Source organism: Uloborus diversus, chromosome 10 (assembly GCF_026930045.1).
Source record: "Uloborus diversus isolate 005 chromosome 10, Udiv.v.3.1, whole genome shotgun sequence".
In the NCBI taxonomy this organism is placed as follows: domain Eukaryota; kingdom Metazoa; phylum Arthropoda; class Arachnida; order Araneae; family Uloboridae; genus Uloborus; species Uloborus diversus.
Genome location: NC_072740.1, coordinates 136,584,708 through 136,609,823, shown reverse-complemented (window position 1 = coordinate 136,609,823; position 25,116 = coordinate 136,584,708). Strand labels below are relative to the sequence as shown.

General features: G+C 35.3%; 2 protein-coding genes across 2 annotated transcripts in view; one reads left to right on the top strand and one right to left on the bottom strand.

The window, feature by feature from the left end:
- Positions 1–14,850, bottom strand: part of LOC129231291 (centaurin-gamma-1A-like) — a 361,060-nt gene extending 346,210 nt beyond the window's left edge. Inside the window, exon 1 of the mRNA XM_054865578.1 lies at positions 14,595–14,850. Within this exon, the coding sequence (XP_054721553.1) occupies positions 14,595–14,772 (178 nt within the window). The 5' untranslated portion in view covers positions 14,773–14,850. The remainder of the gene's footprint in view (positions 1–14,594) is intronic.
- Positions 14,851–24,015: 9,165 nt separating this feature from the next.
- LOC129231197 (N-acetylneuraminate 9-O-acetyltransferase-like) overlaps positions 24,016–25,116 on the top strand; it is a 68,755-nt gene continuing 67,654 nt past the window's right edge. The window contains exon 1 of the mRNA XM_054865445.1: positions 24,016–24,136. Coding sequence (XP_054721420.1) covers positions 24,016–24,136 — 121 coding nt within the window. The remainder of the gene's footprint in view (positions 24,137–25,116) is intronic.

Here is a 25,116-nt window from a genome sequence, read left to right as displayed (position 1 = left end):
TGAAAGAGAAAGACTATTTTTATAGTAACTATTTAACGCATATATCTGCTTAGAAGGGAAAAATAAGAAATGCATACATTTTTAAATGATAAATACTATAAGTAGTGTATTAAGAAAATTTTATCTGTTGAAAAACTACATGTTTATTTATAAAAAATCATTTTTTTTTCCATTTTTTACCTGAAAAAAAAGGAAAAAACTGGGTTTTTTTCCACTGCCTCAAAATTGTCAGAAATTTTACAGCTCTAATAATGACAAACACACTACACAAAGCAAACACTACGCTATGTAAGTACAACGTCTTGCTTTATGCGAAAACAATAACAATAAAATAAATCTTTTTCAGGTACACATATGCAAACATTTTGAATATAGTATGTGCTTTGGGTTCAAAAATTTCAATTTGAAACGTTTTAAGATTTTGAACATTAAAACAGCAATCAAAACACAAGGAGAACAAAATATCTTAGCTACCTATTTCAGATATTGAAAAGTAAATGTATTTTCAGATGGAGTTTCTTCGTAGTTCAAACAAAATATTTTGATTTTGAAATTCAAATTGTTTGAAATGTAAAACATTCTCAAGATCACTTGAAACTATTTTGTAACTTTTCTTGGGAAAGGAATTTTGATGGTATTGGGATGGTCCTCGAAGCATAGTTCATGCTGCTTCAGAATTTGCTTCACTTGCAATGCAGGACATTCCAAAAATACATACGTAACATGTTGAAAATACAGACACGGATAAATATTTAACAAAGCTCGATAACAGCTGTAGCCCTAAGACTACATTACATAAAATCTATAAAAGACTATTAAATCCTTGTACCTCATGAGTCTTCAGGAATAGATAAAATGGATGAGTGGTAAAATTAAACAGAATAGCCTGTGAAGAGGATGAAAATATACTAATACTAAAAAACTAGGATCATTTGTCAATGTTAAAATAGGAACTAAATGCAAAGAACTATTATTCATAGCAGAACTTACAAATCTGATGTGAGAGGATGTTGGATATGAGGTGAAATGTCTAAGGAAAACTGAAAATAATAAGATATTTACAGACAACAGACCTGAACATTATCAAAGCATTATACTAAATGCTTTGTAATGACTGTGTTGATACTATGGATCTATTTAATGTTTCAATTATTGATAACCGTATTTGACATAATTTTAAAAATCATGTATTAAAATTTTAATCTAATCATACATACCCTTTTGTCAATTATTTTCATTCTCATTACTAATTTTTTGAAAAAGGTATTTCATTATAATAAAAAAAAATCTTTAAATGTTTTGATTATTTTTGGATCATAATACACTTAAGTCAGAAAAGTAATTAATTAGAAAATATTTTTTCACTTGTAAGATGTTGTAAACCAGAGATTTTTGATCATTGAAAATAGTACGACCTTTATCATTCACAAAATTTTATAGTTTCCAGATCTATTTTATGTAAGGGAAAGAAAACTTATGCAGGGTGAAAATAAACGTTCGGCTTCATCTTAAGCATGTTAATAAATGAGCTATAAAGCATTATCAATTATTGTATTTTTCTTGTAAATGGTATGTCTATTACTTTGATTTTGCCCAATTATAATGAGCTGTTTGCCTTGCACATAGCTGCAGGATGCAGAATTGTCCTGGTTTTTGGCATGATTGAACAGAACAATGTGACAGTCTCAACCGAAAGTCCTCTTTGGATCGAACTGTTTAACAGCATTTTCATATCAATAATTTGACTTGTGCAAACTTTTGCATACTTATTGAATATATAAATGAATGCCTGGCCTTAAAAAAAAATGCACCGCTAAAAGGGTATTTTCCCTTATGAACTTCTGTACTAGAACAGTTGCAATGTTGACTGCAAAAGTAAATTGCATGAAATTCTGTCAATAACTTCCTTTTTTAAAACTAGTACCAAATGTATTCAAGTAAATTTTTCTTTAAAACAAATATGTAATGCTTCATTGATTCTTCTTTCTCAGGAGTTTGTTTCTGTTCTTTTCTCTCATAAAAAAAAATATATAAAAAAAATATATGTAATGTTTCCTGAACAGCCTAAAGTTGCTAAACCTCACATTTTGAGAAAATAAATAAAGGGCAAGGTGATGCCACTTCCTTTACACTGCCGTGAATTTGAAATTACAGTCAAACCTCCTTATATATATAAGCCACACCCAGATTTGACAACACTCCCGGTCCCGGTGTCATGTCACTTTTACAAGGTCCCAAATTCATGGCATACAATCTTAATGTTAAGTAGCACCGCATATTACAAAAGTATTTTTTTTTTGTGAAACTCAAGGTACCAAAACACTTTGGGCTGCTTGGATAGGTTCGAATTTTTATTTTCGAATTGAAATATTTTCAGTAAAATAAGGAAAACATCTGGAAAAGTGTATTGTAGGGATTTTTTACAAACAATAACAGACGAGACATGTAATAACCTATGCATGCCACCTCAAAAATGGCAGGGCGTGTTTGTTCATGGATTCTGAAAGTGACAGATTTAGGACTTAGACATAAGGGACAAACAAAGGAATGCATAGTAGATGGATTTGAAAACTGGGCAAGGGAAATAGGAGAAGAAATACCATATAACTACCTTCAGTTGTAGTAATTGGTTATTGCAAGCTTTTTCCATGAGACCATGAGAAAGAGATAAGAGCCCCTTGTTTAGAATGACAAGGGACATGTAACCTTAAAGAATAGAAACAAATTAGAAAGTGCTTTTCCATGTTTGAAACGGTGGAATTAACTGTCAGAATCTAATCGGGTAGTAATCAAAAGTGCAGAGTTCTTCAATTGGTTTCGTTCTTGCTGATAATTAATGGACCCCGCCCCCCCTTTTTTTTCACTTAAAAATCAACTTTGTAGAAATTATGAGTTTGCTATTCAAAATCCAAGCACACCCTTATTGGAAAGGATTTTAGAATTAAATAAAAAAAATTACAAGTGTATATTTTTCTAATAACTCTTGTATTGTCCATCAATAATTCAAAACTACATTGAGTCTAATAAATAGCAAAAATTATTAGTTAAGTGATAAACTCTGTAGTTTTGTTGCAAACTAGAGCTTAGTTATGAGATTTTCAATGGTTCCAGTTAAGACACTTTGTAGAAAATCCCAAAAGTAATGTAATAAGGAGGTTCAACTGTATTGGATAAGACAAACCCAGCAACTTAATGGTAGTATACGGTGCTCCACACCATAAACCCGGGTTAAATTCCCCGGTTGGGCTTGATTGACTCGGCCTTTCATCCCTTCAGTGGGTCAGTAAAATAAGTACCAGGCATGCTTGGGAGCAAAACACAGGGGGTTCAGCATTCGGTTGACCACCTAACCTGAACATCTGCCTTGCATATCAAAGCCCTCGGTCTTATAAACTGAGATGGGGAAAGTAACCCTTGGCTCCCATGGATTGGCCTTGAAAATATTTGTACAAGCTTACAATAATGATTTTGCAAATAAAAAAACTTCATTAAACTGAAATGTTGAAATAACTTAAAATAGTACATTATATACTGAAGTGTAAGAAATTTAAAAAGTTTTTATCAAGAAAGTCTTCCCAAAGAAGCATTTTTAGTTCAACTTCAAAACAATAGTTGCATTGGCATTTAGCATGACATTTGCAAAAAATATTATGCCAAGGCTTTTTTATGGGCGTTTCTTGAAAATAATAAGATTGATAAGCGGTTTTTTTAACAGACACAGTCGAACTCGCTTATAACCAGCTCTGGTTGAACAGGATTTAGGGAGGAAATCACAAGGACTTGGATGGTACAATAATAAGTCTATGGGAGAATAATTTACTTTAAATGAGCAAGCCCCACTTAAAGCAAGCAATATTTTTGTGATTCATAAAATTTCTATCCACTTCCAACTCAGCTCAATTTGTTGGAAATTTTCTTGAATATTCCGAAAAAAATTAGTGATGAATCATAAATCCCGAGAACAAGTAACCGAGTAACCCGAGAGTAACAAGTAACCCGAGAATAATTAACAGGGCTAGAAAAATCTTTATAATTTTACATGCCCTGCTCTGCATGTTTATTTAAAGGATAGGGGAGGTGGGGTACGTTGAACCGCGGGGCACGTTGAACCAGTCTCAGTTATTTTACTACTGGGGCATTCCATGGTATTTTTGACATTTATGTAGAGTCCGTAACGTGACATTTTTTGGCATAACTTTTTAATTTACCGTTGGATTTGCAAATTATTTTAATTTGAGCTGGTGTGTTGGTAGGAAAAGATCAAAATAAAATAATATGCTAATCAAACAGTAAATTAAAAAGTTATGGCAAAAAAGGTCACGTTACGGACTCTACAGAAATGTCAAAAATACCATGGAATGCCCCTACTATTAATGTTTTTTATTTTATTTTATGACCAACAAACAGCACCTACTGTCCTACAAGTACTATAATAAAATCACATGCTACAGTTATATTGAACCAATTTTATTCCAGAAAGTGTTATTTCAGTGGTCCTGAGTAATTTTCAGAAAACAGTAACTTTTTTTTTTTTTAATAGTTGTCATCAAGATTGCAGGAAAAAAATTGAACTCCTTTCTTAAAGTAAGTTCCTTTATAGTTCAATATAATTGCCAATTTTTCATTTTTTGTCAAAAAGAAAAAAATTATGACATCACTTTTTCAGACTAAGAAGGTGGAATAGGTTGGTCCACTCATTGTAGGGCACATGGGCGCTCATATGCAAAATTGCAAGGGAGGGCTCAAATATTTTCCCCGTGGTTTAGCAGAATATTTTCCCCGTGGAAACCGATTTCAGGACAAATTAGAGTCATTAAAATTTGACATTTTTAATAATTTATTCATTTCTGGCTGGAGAAGAAATGTTTTAACATTTTGCAAAGAGAAAAGTACTAAAAGCAAGGAAGTTCTAATTTCAAAGGGGGGGCTCTAGCCCCCCTATACGGGTTCCCTTGGTAGGGCACGTTGGACCCAAGCAATCTATCCCCACATAATTTTAAAAAAATTTTTTGCTCTTAAATCTCAATAATTATAACAATATTCTATGATTTTTCTTTTGATTTTTAAAAAATAATTGTGTACTAATGGTGAATGGTTATTGATGTTTTTAAATACAGATGATTTATCAATTAAAATCAATTTAATATGTTATATATTGATGTTTAAACTTAATATTTTTTACTCTACACACAACAGAAAATAAGGTAGTTACATAGTTTAATAGTACTTATCATTAAAATTATAACAAATGCTGTTTTGAGTTATGTGGTCCAACATGCCCCACCCATGGGGCACGATGGTCCAGTTTACGAGGCTCCGTTAAAAAATATAAAAAAAGTTTATTGATTCAACACTTCCAAAAAAATCTGTAACGTTGAGAAGCGTTTAGTGAAACTTATTGTAGAAAATCGAACTGATCATTAAATTTTTGATGAGATAAATAAGTAAAAAAGCAGACCAACGTGCCCCATCTCTCCTTACAGGCCAAAATTTTTACATGCATCAATAAAAACATTTGAATTTGTCGTACAGTATTAACCAGACGAATTATTTTTATATAAATCATTAAAAAAAATAGTTTGATTAAATAGTACAATAATAAGCCACCATTAAATTTAACAAAATTTAAATTATATACACAAGTTGGATCGCTTCAACGCAAACCGGAAACAGCAAACCCTCTCAGCAGTAGGGCTTGAAATAAATTTTGAGCTCCAAGTAAGGATACGGTAATTTTTCAATAAAATACAAAATAATAAAGTTTTAGGAATAAATATTTGATCAAAAAATTACATGCCCGGCATGTAAGGGTAAAAGATTCATGCCCAATCGGAATTTTTACATGCCCCTAACATGTTTGGCAGTATAATTTTTGAGCCCTGGTAATTAAGTTACATAATTTTAATTTGTGGCATAAAGAGCAGTTGAAAATTACATATTTGTTGACACCAGTGTTATCAATTCAGAGATATACTTCCAAGGGTGTTGTAGTTCAAATTAAAACCTATTCAGATAAAAAACATAACATGTGAAGCTGAACAATCCACTTAACATACTCAATGGCTTTCAATATACAGAAAATTTTCAAAATTATTCCCAAAGCTAGGAAATGAAAATGATGATGCTTTTCAGAATAAGAGTATTCCTCGAAAATATAAACACAAAAAAAATAATAAGACACTTCAACATAAATCAACCAGATCCTTCGGTACAGTACAGAAATAAAGAGAAGAAAATAAAAGTATATATGAGTATTCAGTTTTTTTCTTTTCACGAACTGGTTTTTTGCAGGGCCATCCGCCAATCGGTTCCACTACTAAAAATAGTCTTTAGTATCCTGTAATACGAAAAATAGACCACCAGATACAAAAAAACAAACTCCTTTTTTTCTTAAATTACCATTTATATTATCAATGCAATAACACTTCATTAATTTGACGTAACTTGGATGCGTCGTAAGCAAACAAGATTGCTCATAGCAATGGGCTAGACTTAAACACAGAGAGAACTGCCAAAAAGTTTTCTCTGAACAACCCATGAAAAAAAACTTTAGAAAACATTTTCCAAACCAGTCCAACCCTTTTAAAGGAACACTAATAAAAAACACACACACAAGCACCAACACTTTCAAATAACCATTTTTCATTGTCTGAATTAATTACAAATAGCAGCAACAGACTGACTGCATAAAAAGAAATAGAAACGCTGCATTCAATTTACGCTAAAAATAATAAGCTGGAATGAGAAAATACATAAGATGGGGTCCATCCGGGGTTTCCGCTACGGTCTCATTTTTCGCAAAATGTGAAAACACTATCTCAATTGCGCAAACAAAGCTTTAAAAAAATGAATGTAACAAAAAATAAAAAAGCAAAATGTAATTGACTCATTCAAGAATGCAAAAAAAGGTTCATGCATCACACATAATTCTGATTGTGAATATGCTTAGTACATTTCATTTTCTAACTTTTTAAACGTTTTTTCTTTCACAAAATAAGCGCAGGAAAACATTTTTGATTTTTTCCCTGGAAAAGTAGGAAACAAACTTTAAGCGGATTTTAAATTATATTTTACAATTTTTTTGCTTTAACAGAGAAAAAAGAAGAGTGGTTTTATGTATTTTAGTCGCTTTTTCACTAAAATATTCTCAGCGTTTTACAACTGATTGCAACAGAGTCGTTTTTGACCATATTTTGGCTAAAGTAGTCGTCATAGTCAGGGCTGACAAGAGGTCAGTTAGGGCCCCTGCTGATTTTTTGCAGGGTGCCTAAAATTTATAGATCCAGGCCTGATTAGTTATACAAATAAATACAAATACAAATGTGACGACCAGCAACAGGCTCTGGAACCAGCTAGGCTGGTCCTAGTCAATTAATTAGTCCCCAATGAAGATCAATGGCCCTCTTAAAGCTATCCACTCCCTTGCTCATTACCGCCTCTTCCGGTAAGCTATTCCAAGTGCCCACGACCCTGCTAAAGTAGTAGTTTTTCCTGATTTCCAAGTTAGCCTGAGATTTAAATAGCTTAAAACAATGACCCCTTGTCCTGCTTTCCCCGCAAAAATTTAATCCATTTACATCTTTCATTTTGATAAATTTAAATAACTGAATCATGTCCCCTCTGACTCTCCTTTGCTCCAGGCTATACATGTTAAGCCTATTAAGTCTGGTATCATAATCTAAATCTGAGAGTCCCCTTACTAATTTAGTTACCCTTCTTTGAACCCTTTCCAATACGAAAATATCTTTCTTCAGATAAGGCGACCAAAACTGAACAGCATACTCCAAATGAGGTCTTACTAAACTCCTATATAAAGGCAGAAGAACTTTCTTAGATTTGTTTGAAATAGATCTCTTGATGAACCCAAGCATTTTGTTGGCTTTGTTACTAGCAATACTGCACTGTTGACTAAACTTGAAGTCCTGATTTATAAAGACACCCAGATCCATAACATTTTCTGCCTGATTTATGACTGAACCCTGTAAATGATATCTCATACGCTTATTTCCATGACCTAAGTGTAGCACTTGACATTTCCCTACATTAACTGCCATACCCCATTTATCTGCCCACTTAGTAATATGATCTAAATCCTCTTGCAGCTGTTTTACTTGTTCTTCATTTTCGACAATCCCCATAACTTTTACATCGTCAGCAAAACAATTCATGCTTCTAGAAATATTTTCATTGATGTCATTCATAAATATAATAAACAAAAGAGGCCCTAAAACTGATCCCTGAGGAACCCCACTTAAAACATCACTCCAATTAGAATGATTTCCTCTCACAACTACTCTTTGCTTCCTACCAGTAAGCCAATTTCTAACCCAAAGTAAAGTTTTTCCTCCTATTCCAATGTCAGCTAACTTGCTGAGAAGAGCAACATGCGGTACCTTGTCAAAAGCTTTTTGAAAGTCGATATAAACAACATCCACACATTTTTTGTTATCTAAAGCTGAGGTAACCTTGTCGTAGAAATGCAATAAATTAGTAGTACAGGATTTACCTTTCCTGAAACCATACTGCAAACTAGTCAACAGACTATTAGTCTCTAAGAACATCATGATCTTAATTTTGATCAAAGTTTCGAAAGTCTTACAAATCACCGAAGTCAAACTTACAGGTCTATAATTCCCAGCAAGACCTTTAGACCCCTTCTTGAAGAGTGGCGTTATGTTAGCCAGCTTCCAGTCCTCTGGCACCGTCCCCGAGTTATAAGAAGCATTGAAAATATTCAAAATAACATCCACTAATTCCTCTGCACATTCAACTAAAATTTTTGGATAAATATTATCTGGTCCCGGAGCTTTAGTTGCTTTAATCTTTTTCAAATGAAATAAAACCTCCTCCCTGGAAAATACAAAATCCTCAAGCTGTATAATAGCTTGTGTCTTGTTAGTGTCAACTGTTGAGATACAGTTATCGTTAAACACACTGGAAAAAAAGTTATTCAGAACATTTGCAATATCCCTATCGTTTTGGATTAAATTTCCATACTCATCAACCAAAGGCCCAATTTGACTGTTTCGAGCTTTCCCAGAATTAGCGTAAGCAAAAAACCTCTTAGGGTTCCCATCAATGTCATCTGCCAGCCTTTGCTCCAATTCCCTTTTCTGAATCCGTACCAAATACTTAAAATTTCGCCTTGCCTTACCATACCGGAGCCTCTCCGCACTCTGACCAGTTTCTTTAAACTTACGAAAAGTGGCTTGCTTATAATTAAGAGCTTCTTTAGTCTCCCTGGAGAACCACATGGGCCTCCAGGTTGCCCATAGTTGCCCATAGTTGCTAGTGGCAGCCCTGTGTTTTATGAGCACTCTGTTATAACAAGAAATATCCTGGTCCAGAAATAGCACAATAGATTGTTACTGCTTTTGCTCACAAAAAGAGTAATAAAATGACTGATTTGGATTATCCCGGGTCTCATTACAAGGTTTATTTTGTGTGATAGTCGCATAGTAGTAAATGAAAATGCTAGTAGTGCAAAATAGTGATCCATTAACGAATTATTTACTCAGTTGTTAAATATTCTGTATTTTTCATGTTTAATAGAATATACTTCTTTAAATGTATCAATTATTTGATTACATAACAAGAAACAAAATACATTACCACGGTCATATAAGCATCTATAACACAATTAAATTTCTAGACTAAAATTCTAAAATAACAGCTTTTTAATTAATTTTGAACTTATGGATACATTTCATTAAGATAATACATAAATGTACAAACATTTGAAAAGATTCATCTGATTTTAAGTTACTAGTTTTTAAACGACGAAACCTCAACCTCAACCCAAGAACAAAATATGACAGAGTAACAAATACAAATACAAAAGTGACGACCAGCAACAGGCTCTGGGCCCAGCTAGACTGGTCCTAGTCAATTTACAATCCCCAGTGAAGATCAATGGCCCTCTTAAAACTATCTACTTCCTTTGCTCATTACCACCTCTTCCGGTAAGCTGTTCCAAGGTTCCACTACCCTGCTAAAATAATAATTTTTCCTAATATCCATGTTAGCCTGAGATTTAAATAGCTTAAAACAATGACCCCTTGTCCTGTTTTCAGTGCTAAACTTCAGCCCCGAAACATCTTTCATTTTAATAAATTTAAACAACTGAATCATGTCCCCTCGGTCTCTTCTTTGCTCAAGACTGTACATTTTTAGCCTTCTAAGCCTGGAACCATAGTCTAAGTGAGAAAGTCCATTTATTAGCCTTGTAGCTCACCTTTGAACCCTTTCCAATACATTAATGTCTTTCTTAAGATAAGGAGACCAAAACTGAACAGCATACTCTAAATGAGGTCTTACCAAACTTCTATATAAAGGGCAGAAGAACTTCTTTAGATTTGTTTGAAATAGATCTATTGATAAACCCAAGCATCTTATTGGCCTTGTTACTAGCAATGCTGCACTGTTGGCTAAACTTTAAATCCTGACTTATTAAGACCCCCCGATCAATAACTTTGTCTGCCTGACTAATGACTGAATCTTGCAAATAATAACTTGCATAGTTATTTCCATGCCCTAAATGTAGCACTTGACATTTCCCAACATTAACAGCCATACCCCATTTATCAGCCCACTCCGTAATATGATCTAGATCCTCTTGCAGCTGATTTGCTTGTTCTTCATTTTCTACAGTCCCCATAACTTTGACATTATTAGCAAAACAATTCATGTTCCCAGAAATATTTTTGTGAATATCGTTCATAAAAACAATGAACAAAACAGGCCCTAACACTGATCCTTGAGGAACCCCGCTTAAAACCTCACTCCAATTAGAATAATTTCCCCTTACAACTACCCTTTGTTTCCTTCCGGTTAGCCAGTTTTTTACCCAAATGAAAGTTTTCCCTCCTATTCCTATATCAGTTAACTTGCTAAGTAGAGCAACATGCGGTACCTTATCGAAAGCTTTTTGAAAATCAATGTAAACAACATCTACAGGCTTCTTATTGTCCAAAGCCATGGTAACTTTGTCATAGAAATGTAATAAATTAGTTGCACAAGATTTACCTTTCCTGAAACCATACTGAAAACTAGTCAATAGATTATTAGTCTCTAGAAAATTTACTATCTTAATTTTTATCAATGTTTCAAAAATTTTGCAAACCACCGAAGTTAGACTCACAGGTCTATAATTTCCCGCACTCCCTTTAGACCTTTTCTTGAAGAGCGGTGTAATGTTAGCCAGCTTCCAGTCCTCTGGCACTGTCCCCGAGTTATAAGAAGCATTGAAAATATTTACGATCACATCTGCTAATTCCTCCGCACATTCAACTAAAATTTTTGGATAAATATTATCAGGTCCCGGAGCCTTAGTCTCTTTAATTTTTTTCAAATGAAGTAAAACGTCATCCCTGGAAAATACAAAGTCCTCAAGCTGTACTATAGCTTGTGTCTTGTTGGTGTCAACTGTTGAGATACAGTTATCGTTAAAAACACTCGAAAAAAAGTTATTAAGAACATTAGCAATATCACTATCGTCCTGAATTAAAATTCCGTGCTCATCAACCAGTTGCCCAATATGACTATTTCGAACTTTCCCCGAATTAGCATATGCAAAAAACCTCTTGGGATTCCTGTTTATGTTATCTGCCAGTGTTTGCTCCAACTCTCTTTTCTGAATCCGTACCAAATACTTAAATTTACGCCTTGCTTTACAATATCGGAGCCTATCTGCACTGTGACCAGTTCCTCTAAACCTATGAAAAGCAGCTTGGTTGTAATTTAGAGCGTCTTTAGTTTTCCTGGAGAACCATATTGGCCAAATTTTAGTGTTGACACCCTTTCTCCTAAAAGAAACATGATCCCTAACCGTATTCGCTAGCTTTTCCTTAAACTCTGCCCACTGTAGATTCACATCGCTATTGTCCAATCCAGAAGAAAAAACTGCTTTCAAACTCTGTCTAAGTGCCACAAAATCAGTATTTCTGAAATTGGGCACAAACCTAAAATTCTCTACTTTGTGCATATCAAATTTAATCCCAAACCTAATACTGTTGTGGTCACTGTCTCCAATGTGTTCCCCTACACATAACCCCTGAACAGAACCTTCCATATCAACTTGGCTTCAGTCAAAACTATCCCATTTGCATTAAAATAACAATGAATTTGAATGGGAAAAATTCAAAACTAAACTCGAAAAAGACTGGAAACAATACAAAACAGAGTATATTTTATAATTACAGTTGCTGTTATTACCAGAAGCTTTCGAGTGAGAAAAACATAATAAGCTGGAATGAGAAAATACATAAGATGGGGTCCATCCGGGGTTTCCGCTACGGTCTCATTTTTCGCAAAATGTGAAAACACTATCTCAATTGCGCAAACCAAGTTTTAAAAAAATGAATGTAACAAGAAATAAAAAAGCAAAATGTAATTGACTCATTCAAGAATGCCAAAAACGTTCATGCATCACATATAATTCTGATTGTGAATATGCTTAGTACATTTCATTTTCTAACTTTTTAAACGATGGGGTCCTTCCAGGGTTTCCACTACGGTCGCACTTTTCGCAAAATGCGAAAACACTATCTCAATTGCGCAAACAAAGTAAAGCATTTTTGCTCAAACAAAAAATAAATTATTAAAAAAAAGAGAGAAACAATGTATAATCCAAGAGAGGAAGCAGCAGGACGATAGTCAACTTGATCTTTTTTCAATTTTAAGCTAAGATTTTAAAACTACTATTAAGTCACCAATACTTAATCTTCCGGCATCATGCCCTTCTCAATAGCATAGATAGTAACTAACTCTCAATAACTGTGGAGGAAGAGAGTGCAACGTTCTAAAAATCAAATATTTACGGGTTTTGTTTTTTCATTTTACATTAAAAAAAATAGCTGCTGTACTTATTTCTTTAAGGATGCCATAGAGATGAAATAAGAATTTTATTTTCAACTGGATATGAAACACAATGAGACATTTAGAAAGATATGCAAATATGTAACATTTTAGCATTTTGCTAAAACTTTTCCCACAATTTTAGATTTTATGCAAAAGAACTTTTGAACACAGCTTAAACCATGAGTCTATTATTTTTAAGTTTTCCCCGGAAGGGGGAGGGGGGCAAAGGATATACAAATACAAATACAAAAGTGACGACCAGCAACAGGTTCTGGGCCCAGCTAGACTGGTCCTAGTCAATTTACAATCCCCAGTGAAGATCAATGGCCCTCTTAAAACTATCTACTCCCTTGCTCATTACCTCTTCCGGTAAGCTGTTCCAAGGTTCCACTACCCTGCTAAAATAATAATTTTTCCTAACATCCATGTTAGCCTGAGATTTAAATAGCTTAAAACAATGACCCCTTGTCCTGTTTTCAGTGCTAAACTTCAGCCCCGTAACATCTTTCACTTTAATAAATTTAAACAACTGAATCATGTCCCCTCTGTCTCTTCTTTGCTCAAGACTGTACATTTTTAGCCTTCTAAGCCTGGAATCATAGTCTAAGTGAGAAAGTCCATTTATTAGCCTTGTAGCCCGCCTTTGAACCCTTTCCAATACATTAATGTCTTTCTTAAGGTAAGGAGACCAAAACTGAACAGCATACTCCAAATGAGGTCTTACCAAACTTCTATATAAGGGCAGAAGAACTTTAGATTTGTTTGAAATAGATCTATTGATAAACCCAAGCATTCAATGCAAATGGTATCGAAAAACAACAAAAATCACTCCCACTTATATGTAAATATAATCATTTTTTCAAAGCAAGGAAGGCAATGCCCAATCCGGACACCCTGAAAAATGGGCCTCTATAATATCATTATTTCTTAAACAATATGCTGAAACAGTTGTATACATATAAAGCTTACATATAAATATCAACATGTTCACAATCAATAAATTTCATAAATTGGAATTTTTTTAGGCACAAATAATTGATGCCATCATTCAGACTAAATGCAAGTAAACTATCAAGAATGGAATCACAAGATTTGAATCATTTTTAATAGTCATCAATGTACTATTAAGATAGGATGACATTTGCAACCTTTGACGTGCATGTTTGTTTATATTCAGGTACAAACACACATAAGATGTGTTTTGAAAAAAAACTGCTGTTTATGCTGGTTTATTAAAAAATACTAAAAATAATGATCAACACTATCAGTAATAACAGAAAGGGGAAATGCGTAGTTCAATAACATAAGCACGTCACTGGTTTCTCTATAGTAAAGGGCCCCATATAAACACATACTAATTTCAGGTATTTTCAGAACAATTGCAAAACAAACAACACAACAGATTGCATACAATTCCTTGCCAAAACAAACTTAAAATTCCGACGAATAGATTCTAAATATAAGTTACAGGCATCAAAATTCAATTACCGATTGCGAGAGGGTAAAAATCGATTCAATTACAGCAGAAAGGAGGAGGCGTATTTCATTTCTGAAATAAACAAATTAAATCCATGATTTAGTCACAGAATCGTAATGAAAATTGACGCTAAACGCTTCAGGAGCGAACGAGAGATTTGAAATGTTAAAGACTGCGCCTTAGAATTAACACCGATTCTTGATCTTGGTGTTGAAAAGCTTCATACACAAATTTGGAATCATAAAAAGAAGTTACATACCTTCAATACAAACAACATGTTCCCGAATTTGTTGAGCTAGAAGAGGATCAGGCATAAGCTCCAGATGATCATAAATAGCATAAATGCTAGGATGTACACTTTCAAATCTTTGTATTTCTTGCCGAATAGCTAATGAATTACTGTAATATGGTTGTTGTACATGGCCCCGATTATTCATTTTTAGATCATTTTCTTACTAGCTCATATAGCATAAACCCATTCTACCTCCGATTATTCGGTAAGTTGACAGATCGCATCCCGATACTTCAAACTCATCCAAGTGCTCGGTTCGCAACACACAGCAATGGCCATTCACTTGTATCCGCGCATGCGCTCACAGTACGGGCATTAAAAAGTTATTTTACTCCGAATTAAAATTACCACCAAGACGTAAATCTTACGTTTCCGAAAACCAAACCAAACTTTTCTAAATTTAAAAATTAACTTTTGCGTTAATAGATGCTTTCGTACAATGTGCTGCTAAATGTTTTTTTGTACAGTGAAAAAAAAAACAAAAATGATTTCGCAATTTGAAGAACTTTTTCGTGGAAATAGAACTATATCATGCATGTGCAGAACTAAAGTGTCTCAGCAGTTATTATGGAATAGTAATAATGGGAATTTTGCATTTAAGTTTGCTTACAAATAAAAAAAAGAAATAATTTTCTTAGAAACGCAGACCATTTTCCATCTGTTTATCTAAATTATTTTTAAACCTGGGGGAAAAGTTTCATAAAATTTAGCAGAGAGTTCTTTCAGAGATATGATGTAATATGGTTATTTTCAAATTAAGAGCGTGGCGTCAGATCTGATAAGGAAGCAATTTATGAACTTCTCCCTATATTGTAGTTACAAAAGCATACATTTACTTAAGGATTTTTAAACGGCGAGTGTGGGATAAAGACAAACACACCAAAGACATCCACAACAAAAAATGTGTGGATGTTGTTTATATTGATTTTCAAAAAGCTTTTGACAAGGTACCGCATGTTGCTCTTCTCAGCAAGTTAGCTGACATTGGAATAGGAGGAAAAACTTTACTTTGGGTTAGAAATTGGCTTACTGGTAGGAAGCAAAGAGTAGTTGTGAGAGGAAATCATTCTAATTGGAGTGATGTTTTAAGTGGGGTTCCTCAGGGATCAGTTTTAGGGCCTCTTTTGTTTATTATATTTATGAATGACATCAATGATAATATTTCTGGAAGCATGAATTGTTTTGCTGACGACGTAAAAGTTATGGGGATTGTCGAAAATGAAGAACAAGTAAAACAGCTGCAAGAGGATTTAGATCATATTACTAAGTGGGCAGATAAATGGGGTATGGCAGTTAATGTAGGGAAATGTCAAGTGCTACACTTAGGTCATGGAAATAAGCGTATGAGATATCGTTTACAGGGTTCAGTCATAAATCAGGCAGAAAATGTTATGGATCTGGGTGTCTTTATAAATCAGGACTTCAAGTTTAGTCAACAGTGCAGTATTGCTAGTAACAAAGCCAACAAAATGCTTGGGTTCATCAATAGATCTATTTCAAACAAATCTAAGAAAGTTCTTCTGCCTTTATATAGGAGTTTAGTAAGACCTCATTTGGAGTATGCTGTTCAGTTTTGGTCGCCTTATCTGAAGAAAGATATTTTTGTATTGGAAAGGGTTCAAAGAAGGGTAACTAAATTAGTAAGGGGACTCTCAGATTTAGATTATGATACCAGGCTTAATATGCTTAACATGTATAGCCTGGAGCAAAGGAGAGTCAGAGGGGACATGATTCAGTTATTTAAATTTATCAAAATGAAAGATGTAAATGGATTAAATTTTTGCGGGGAAAGCAGGACAAGGGGTCATTGTTTTAAGCTATTTAAATCTCAGGCTAACTTGGAAATCAGGAAAAACTACTACTTTAGCAGGGTCGTGGGCACTTGGAATAGCTTACCGGAAGAGGTGGTAATGAGCAAGGGAGTGGATAGCTTTAAGAGGGCCATTGATCTTCATTGGGGACTAATTAATTGACTAGGACCAGCCTAGCTGGGCCCAGTGCCTGTTGCTGGTCGTCACATTTGTATTTGTATTTGTATTTGTAAAGTTCGTGTCACGGTCGTCCTAAGAAATGACTGCGGCAGGGGAAAGAAAATTTTTGGAAGTACCTTCATTCCTTGTGAAATTCGGCCGTTTGGAATATGCTGAGCCATTCATTCTGTACTGCTTCCTCTCATCAGAAATGTGGTCAAAACTATAGTATTTTCGTTTCTTTATCATTCATCACTTTTTTCTGCATTTTTCAAAAAATTATAAGTCTGTATAAAATTCACCCATGTTCATCATGTATACAAAGTCAAAAGTAATTGTCAAATAAAAATAGTTTCTTTATCGCCAGAAACGCAATCAGTAACGATGAAAACGGAAGCAAATAATACGAACCTGTAGAAAATTACGAAATGGGAAGATTGGGAGCCGAGCATACTGGGTGCCGGGAACATTTGGCCATATGTGCTCGGCGCCCAAAATGCTCGGCGCCAAAAGTTCCCGATGTCCAAAGTGCTCGGCGCCCAACATGCTCGGCATCCAATGCTCTCGGCGCCCAAAATGCTCCCGGCGTTCAATCTTCCTAGACCGAGGAAATTATGTATCGTACCATAACAATGAACCTCCACGGTACCGTGAATTAGGTTCATTGAGTTTTTTAAACTTTAATTTCCGAAATTTACTGGAGAAGCTGAAAACTCTTATCATTTAGGCCACCGGACACCGGGGGTTCCTCCGTAAACTTATATGCGAATATATATTTCGAAAATTTTCCGGCGGAATACCAAAAGGCTCTTATTTCTTTGCAAATATTACCCGTGCGCCGTGCGACGGAGTTTCATATAGTCAGTTCTCTTTCTCCGAGTATATAGTGACTTTTCTATGAGAGACTACCTCTATAAAGTGATATCACCAGCCTTAACGACCAATTTTCTCAAACGCCGATGTTCCCCTCTCTATCTAATGTTAAAAATGATCTAGGGGAGACCATTGAAACCTTTCTCAATGACCGCAAATTGCGAAACTCAGCATCAAAAAATAAAGGGATTTTTGGTAAAAGAGAAAACCCCAACAGAGATAATGAAGAAAAAAAAAGCAATAAAACATTTTTGTTTGTACACGCATATCTGTATTCTCTTTTGCTGAAAAGTTTTATTAAAATAAACCAGAATAAGGGGGTAAAATCTATTATGCGTTTCAAACGAATTCCTTTCGTGTCTCTCAAAATGTTACAAAAAAAAAAAAAGTCATGCGCGCGCGTCTGTCATCATGGTAGGTTTTGATACGCACAATATAGTTCTCCTAAATGTTGTTCTCGAATTAGTTGTTGTTATCAAATCGCGAAAAAATCAGCAATTTGTCTTACCTGTGTACGATTATAAAACTATTTCAATGGTGTAGTTATTCAGTAGTACTTAATAACATTCTAAACTACTAGGCTTATATACATTTTTCTTTTTAGTTTTTTTTTTTTTTTTTTTTTTTGGTTTTTACGCAGTCGGGTTTTTTGTTTTTATTTAGTAATTTTAAGAACACACAAATCTAATTGTCTTTATAATTTTGTCCAAATAACAGGGATGTATAAATTCAAACTTCACGGCATGAATACGAAATTTCCATGCATTTTCAATAAAAGTACCAAAAAAAGTATCTTTTACCATAAGTTTCTAATCATAAAATTTGCATAACGCTCCGACCAAATGCAGACAAGATCTGGGGATTTTTTTTCTCCTTATAATTTTGACCCCCAGTGTATTAATATGCATTTGTTTTGTTTATAATTATGGCTGAAACTGAGTCATTGCGATTTTTATAATTCTGTTTTTAGAAATCTTTTCCGACTTTTTTGAGGCGTCCGAGCTGGTAGGGGGGGGGGACCCGTAGCACTGGGGCGCATCGCTCTTGTGATGGACACCCCTGTTGCTAATATAATCATTTTTCATTTATATTTTAAATAGAGGGCATCGCAAAAAATTTTCGCCCAGAGCCCCAAATGACCTAAGGCTGCCACTGCCACTAACGATAGTATCCTCGGCGTCATTTCTCATTTGCGATTTTCGACAAAATTTTTATCTACGGAACGGTACCTGATATATATATATATATATATATATATATATATATATATATATATATATATTTTAATTTGAAACATTAAAGTTTTCTCTTCAAAACAATGTACACTATTTAGAAATGTTCAATTTTTCTTGCAACAGTCTGTTTCTTGCAAAAATGTAAGCAATTTTTGATTTTTTTTTTCTTTTTTTCAAATCCGCTGGTATCATTAACTGTCCTCGTCATATAATCAACTGTCCAGCTAACCGTATTACACTGCTGCCCACACGAAATGCAAAACCCTGAAGAAAGCATTCAAAACATATGTTCTTTTTTTTCCTTTTGGCAAATAATGAATCGGTTGTTGTTTTCACTTGACCCTGGAATAATGTCCCCCCCATCAATTAATTTTATTATTCTATTCTTATAATGAAAGCGTCCATGTGCCGCGGAAGGGAGTTATTTATAAACGACCTTATCGACTTTACGCAATCCTTTCTACGCAAAAACAGTATCCACCACAAAACAACCAGCATACAGTCCCTGGCATTCATTTGAATTTTGTTGTGTTGAATACAAATTATGGTTGCGATAAAAACCGTTAGTAGAAACAAGAAACCCAACGAGTAGGGCTCTCTCACAGTTCGTGATTGCGAAAAACATAAGTTTTAAATTCAATAAGATCTCAAACTTCAATTTTTTTTCGTAAACTCTTTCAATATGGCTCATGGAAAACATCGAGCGTCTTTTGACCAGGTTTCTGAACTCGACCAAGGAAAAATAGCGGCCAATAGGGATTGCGGATGGATAAAATTAATAAGAGATGAAAGGCATTTTCTCAAATGCCTCGAGAAATACTAGACAAAATTTAATGAATTATGGTTATGGAAATAACTTATAGTACGACAATAATGTGTGCAAACAAAAAATAATGTGCCATTCATTGGCAAGAGTTATTGCCAACAGTCCAATGTGGTTTGAACTTCATGATAAAAGATTGCAATGAAAGTGAGACTTGCATGGTGTGTGGCCGCCTCTAGTATGGTGTGTGGTCTCCTCTGACAAATAGACAGCATGCACAACGAGTATGTATGCTGTTAATAAGAGAGTAAAGGAGCGCTTGTGGAAGATCCTTCCACTCTTCCACCAGAGCAGTTTTTAACCCTGGAATAGTTTTGGTTGAATGTTGGCACATCGCAATACCCCTCCCAAGAGCATCCCAAGCATGTTCAATGGGGTTAAGGTCAGGAGATTTGGCTGGCCAATCCATTCGATGAAATCTTCGCTTTGAAGACACTCCTCAACCAAGACAGCCCTGAGAATTAGGTTGTAGACTGAATCTGGACTCATGAATGAAAAGAACATTAGGCCATTGGAGCTGTGTCCAGTGTTGGCGCTGTTTGCACCACTGTATACGCTCTCTTTTGTGGGAGTGAGTGAGTGGGATGCAAATGGCTTGCTTCCTGGTATGCAACCCTCTTTCACCGAGCCTTCTGGCAGCTTTCTTCCTTGAAACTAATGTTCCTGTGGCAGCAGCGAGGCCCTAGACAGCTGTGTTTATGTAGACGTCCTCTGCTGCTTGGCTGTAAGTAACAAATACTGGTCTTTAATGGGTGTTGTTGCTCTCGGACGACCTTGTCCTGGTCTTCTGGACACTGTCCCACTGTTTTTAAACTTTCTCCACAAATTCGAAACAACGCTTGGAGTTACACACGATGCCCTAAAAACGCCACGTGAGCTTGGGATTGTCCTGCCTCAAGTGTACCCACAATTCTCCACCTCACACCTTCGTCTAAATGATGATGTTCACTCATTTCACCTAAAAATCAACAAAAAACCGCAAGATCATTCAAGAAACACAATACAAATCGTTATTGTGTTGTAGAGTGGAATGAGCTGAGCAGCTGGTTGCAGACTTTTATACCTCTCTGCTGCCTTAGCAACACCCATAAGAATACGTAAACTCATTTCAGCGACACCAGCACCTTAGTGTCATTATATGGCAACCAACTGTCCAGGATTTATGGGATACTTTCCAAGAAATGACTGAAAATGCCTTCCACCCCTTAATTTTGTCTACCAGTGTACTTCAGAGAAATCGGTCATATTGTTGGACAAAACCAAGCAACTGTTATGCGGATCTGTAATCGTAGGATGCAGAAAGGGATGACGGACAGAGGAGACCGATCGCATAGACATCTTAAATACGGAGAGATTGGACAACTTTGGAACGGCGGCCATCTTATGTCCAAAGATGCTCTCTCCCCGTAGACCGTAATGCATCTTCTTCCCCAAATATCCCTGTACATTGTATCGGAAAAATTGGAAGCTAGTTATGATATTATGAAATGCAATGTGCAGATCCCAAATATCTGTTTGTTTTCTATCTTTATAAACAAGGTTTTGAGAAAAAAAATTTTCTTTGTAAGCGCTATGACGATATGAAATGATTGGCGCCGGACTGCCAGACTTTACGCTCGCTCCGTTTAATGAAAATATGAGGGGAAAAAAATCAGTCTGTTTTTTAAAGACTTCATGTCCTATATTCCGTGGGAAAGTTAGAAATTCACACAGTACAGCATTTCGAGCTGACAACACTTGGACTAAACATGGCGGACAGCGACGCGCCGTTGTCCAATCTCTCTCTATATAGGATCTCTACGATCGCACCCACCTTGCTGCACCACTGCTTCTGATGACAGGCAGATTGTGTGCATGGCAGTGACGAATCACTGGCGCAACCACATCATGAAACATAGCGTAACAGATCCAGTCTGTTACGCATCATTCGATGTCCGCTCGTACCATTCGACGCCGTTTGCAGCAGAGTAGTAGGATGTCTATAAGGCGTCCATTTCTTTTGCCCTTGACTGGAAAACAGCCGTTTGCGCAGCCTATGGTGCAATGAGCGCGGACCTGGACAATGTCTCAAATAAGTTAAATGCTGCGCTTCTTTTCCGTTTTATGTGCTTTTTTACCTATGAAACGGAATTCAGACTGTTCACACAAAAAGAGAATTTCTGAAGACTCAGACTTTCGCACTTGTTTTGCTAGATAGTTAGCTATTTAGCCTTGTATTCTCCTAACCTCCTTTTCACTGAACAACTATTTGAAAAAATATTTTTTGGGGTGTGGGTTGGTTTGTCAATATTTTTCCTGAGACCTCATTAGTTAAGCTCTCGGTACCCTTTTTAAGTAAAATGCCCTGGTGAAAAATGTTGCATCATGCAAATGACCCCTTAAGTCCCCCCCCCCAGATTTATTTTTTATATCAGTTCGTTTCAAGACAATTTTCGAAATTTTTAAAATTAAAACACGCACACATATTTATTGTGTTTTTCGTGCAGTAAACTCCCGGTTATCCGCAGAATTGGGTGGCACAAGTACCGCGGATAACAAAAATCGCTGATAAACCGCAAAAAGGTGAAGATGAGATACAAATCATGTAAAAATTGTCCTTCCTCAAAAACTTAACTGTATTAAATGCATAATACATGTACTTTCTACAAACAGTAAAAATATATACAGTTCAGTGGAAATGTTTTCTATTTTTGCACAACAGAATTTAACATCAATAGAGCATGTGTATGTATGATGAAGAAAACACAAAAAATTAAAAAAATGGTACCCAGTTGACAGCGCTCAATCTCCCCAGCTGCCTGAAGGCGTCCAATCTTCCCATTTCCCTGAGAGAAAATGACAGACACCGACTTCGACGGCTTGAAATTTAAAGAATTAGACTCCAAAACTCTGCGTATTATCCGTTCATGTAGGTTTTCTACACACAGTCCACTCCCGCTACAACGCGATTCGATTTACGTGAAATGGCTATAACGCGAGTTTTTCAGAAGTAACGAATTTAGCGCTAATACGAATTCTTTACCCACAACGCAGAAATTTTCGGCAGAAAACAGCAGATTGGTTCATCACTTTTACTTGTTCTTCCTCTTCTTCTGACGTGCTTTCTGACACCCATGCGGTGTCGGGGGGGGGGGGGGGGGGGGACTGATAACAATCTAATTAAGCAGCATAAATCCTTATCATCTTTATATTTTATGCTTTAAATATAATTGCTTTATCTATTGTACCTTACTAATATAGCGCTGCATTTTATTATTACTACGTACTGTACGTGCCGTCCTGCTTTATTTTATGTCTCTTTCTCCTATTGACCACTGGTTTTGTGCATCGTAACAATATTTTATGTTGAATAATAATAAGGGGAGCGAGTATTGTCCATTTTTCACGAGAAGGCACTTTGCCCCGCCTTCTCGAACGCAGAGTTCCATTTTACGTGGGGGTGATCGGTAAGCTATTCACGCGCTTGTAAAGAAGATAACCAGCATCCTGAGAGCCTCTTGGGCGCTCACTTTAATGCGCGAAAAAAATCTTAGGGTCCTTTACATCACTTTTTTCATTTGTCTGTTTTCATTTTAGTTATTCTTACATTTGAAAAACTGATGCTTTTACAACAAAATGCTGTGATCCGAATACTATACCTTTTGCTGAAAACAGTGAAATAGAATCATCGGATACCACGTGACGAAGGAGGAGTCAAGTGTCTTTTCATGGAAAACGGACAATAATTCATAGCTTACGGACATTCGCTGGTGAGAGAAATTCAATTTATCTACCAGTTTGTTTGCGCTCTCAGAATGAGATGACATCTGCATCCGGCTCGGTTATTCACTACTCCAGACTGAAGAGTTCTAACAAGAACGAAACTGCAGTCTCTGGATGCAATAACCTGGCTGTCTGGTATATTGCATGTAGTTTGAAAGAGGAGTCTACACATGCAAAAAAAAAAAAAAAAAAACTTGGTAAGTTTACAAAAAGTTTGTACACATACCCTTTTCGACTTAAACGAGTGTTTTGAAACGCATCCCTCGCATAAGTCGAGACTTGACTGTACTTGCGATTGTGGAGAGAATGCTGAGAAAATTGATTGATGGAAAGAAAATAAAGATGTATCTGCAATTTTTTGAATGGGGAAATCTAGGAAAATACAGGGACTGTAGTTAATCTATGGAGAACCAGAGCTGCGTTTGCTTCGTAGCTTAAATACCGACATTGACGTCAGACAATCGTGAGTGGTGGTTTCCAGTAATCCCAAACGATAGGATATTTTCGTGTGAGAGGCAAAGCCGATGCTTTGTATCCGAGCAAGCACAAACACAGAACAGAGCATCTGCGATGCGATGTTGTTATTACCGTTACTATACTACTCAAACACTCAGTGCTACTATATGGCAAATTTTATATTATTAAGAAAGTGAAATTTATTTTCCTCGAGTTTGACGGATAAAAAGTTAAAAATTTTGTGCAAGAATTAAATGGCATGAGTAGTCATGTATGCTCACGATCCCCGCGAAATCGTAAAACACATTAATTCTCGTAATGCAAAAGTTTTAGCAGTTTTTATAGTGATCGGCTTCATTTTTTATCATGGCATTCTTCACCTAACTTCTGGTAAAGTTTTACTTATTTTCTTTCCAATACTAACATGAGAAATTTTCTTCGTAATATTAGTTTGAAAAGTTAATTATGTGGAAGCACTTTGTTTACATTTGTGAGACTCACCATGGTGGTACAAAGAGAACCTATTTTGAAAGATAAATTTTTGATTTTTTTCCCTGCTCTTCGTCTCTATCTGTTTGAAAAATAATTATTGTGAAGTTTAGTCTTAGTTGTGGTTATAGCTCAGTACCCTCTCAATTCTGTTTTATTTTCTATTACAGTTACAAAAAGAAACAAAACTCAGTCAGGAAAAATTTACGATTTCATTTTGTTGAAACTTCTTGCATTTTATAAATTAATAGTTGCAACAGAACAGGTGACGTACAACTAACAATGAATTGCTTGAACTATTTCCCCCTATACTTTATCTTTTGCTTTTTATAGCTCAATAGCTCTCTCTCTGTACATATAGAATAGTAGTGTTGTAAGTATGATCAAATTAAAGCATGTATGAATTCAAGCGCTTTAACTTTTAAGATGGATTAAAGTACAAGCACTTGAAGCATAATATAGATTTTAAAGGGGAATAAAAAATTGAAACTTTTACTTTGACCTTTTTTGTCCGAAATAACTCATGTGAGAAGGTTATCCATCACTTTCCCTAAGATTCTTCTTAACTTCTGGATCTTTTGCATTGTCTTCAGAGTTGATGTTTACCTCTCTGTTCTCAGGTTCTCCTACAGAAAAAACGTAATTGCTACTGTCAACTAGGGTACATTTTCCCACCCCTCAAATGTTAGTTTGTATCCTTTCTGAAACTGGACAACTTATTATTATTTTTTTTTAGATTGAAGAAGAACTGCACTAAATAAAAGGTTTAATCCTTAGGTTTGTTGTTAAGCTTCAGAAGTAATAAAAAACTGTCGTTTGAAAAGTGGGTAAATTCACTCAAAATCGTAATGTCAAAATGGCAATGTCACCCCGGTTGACAG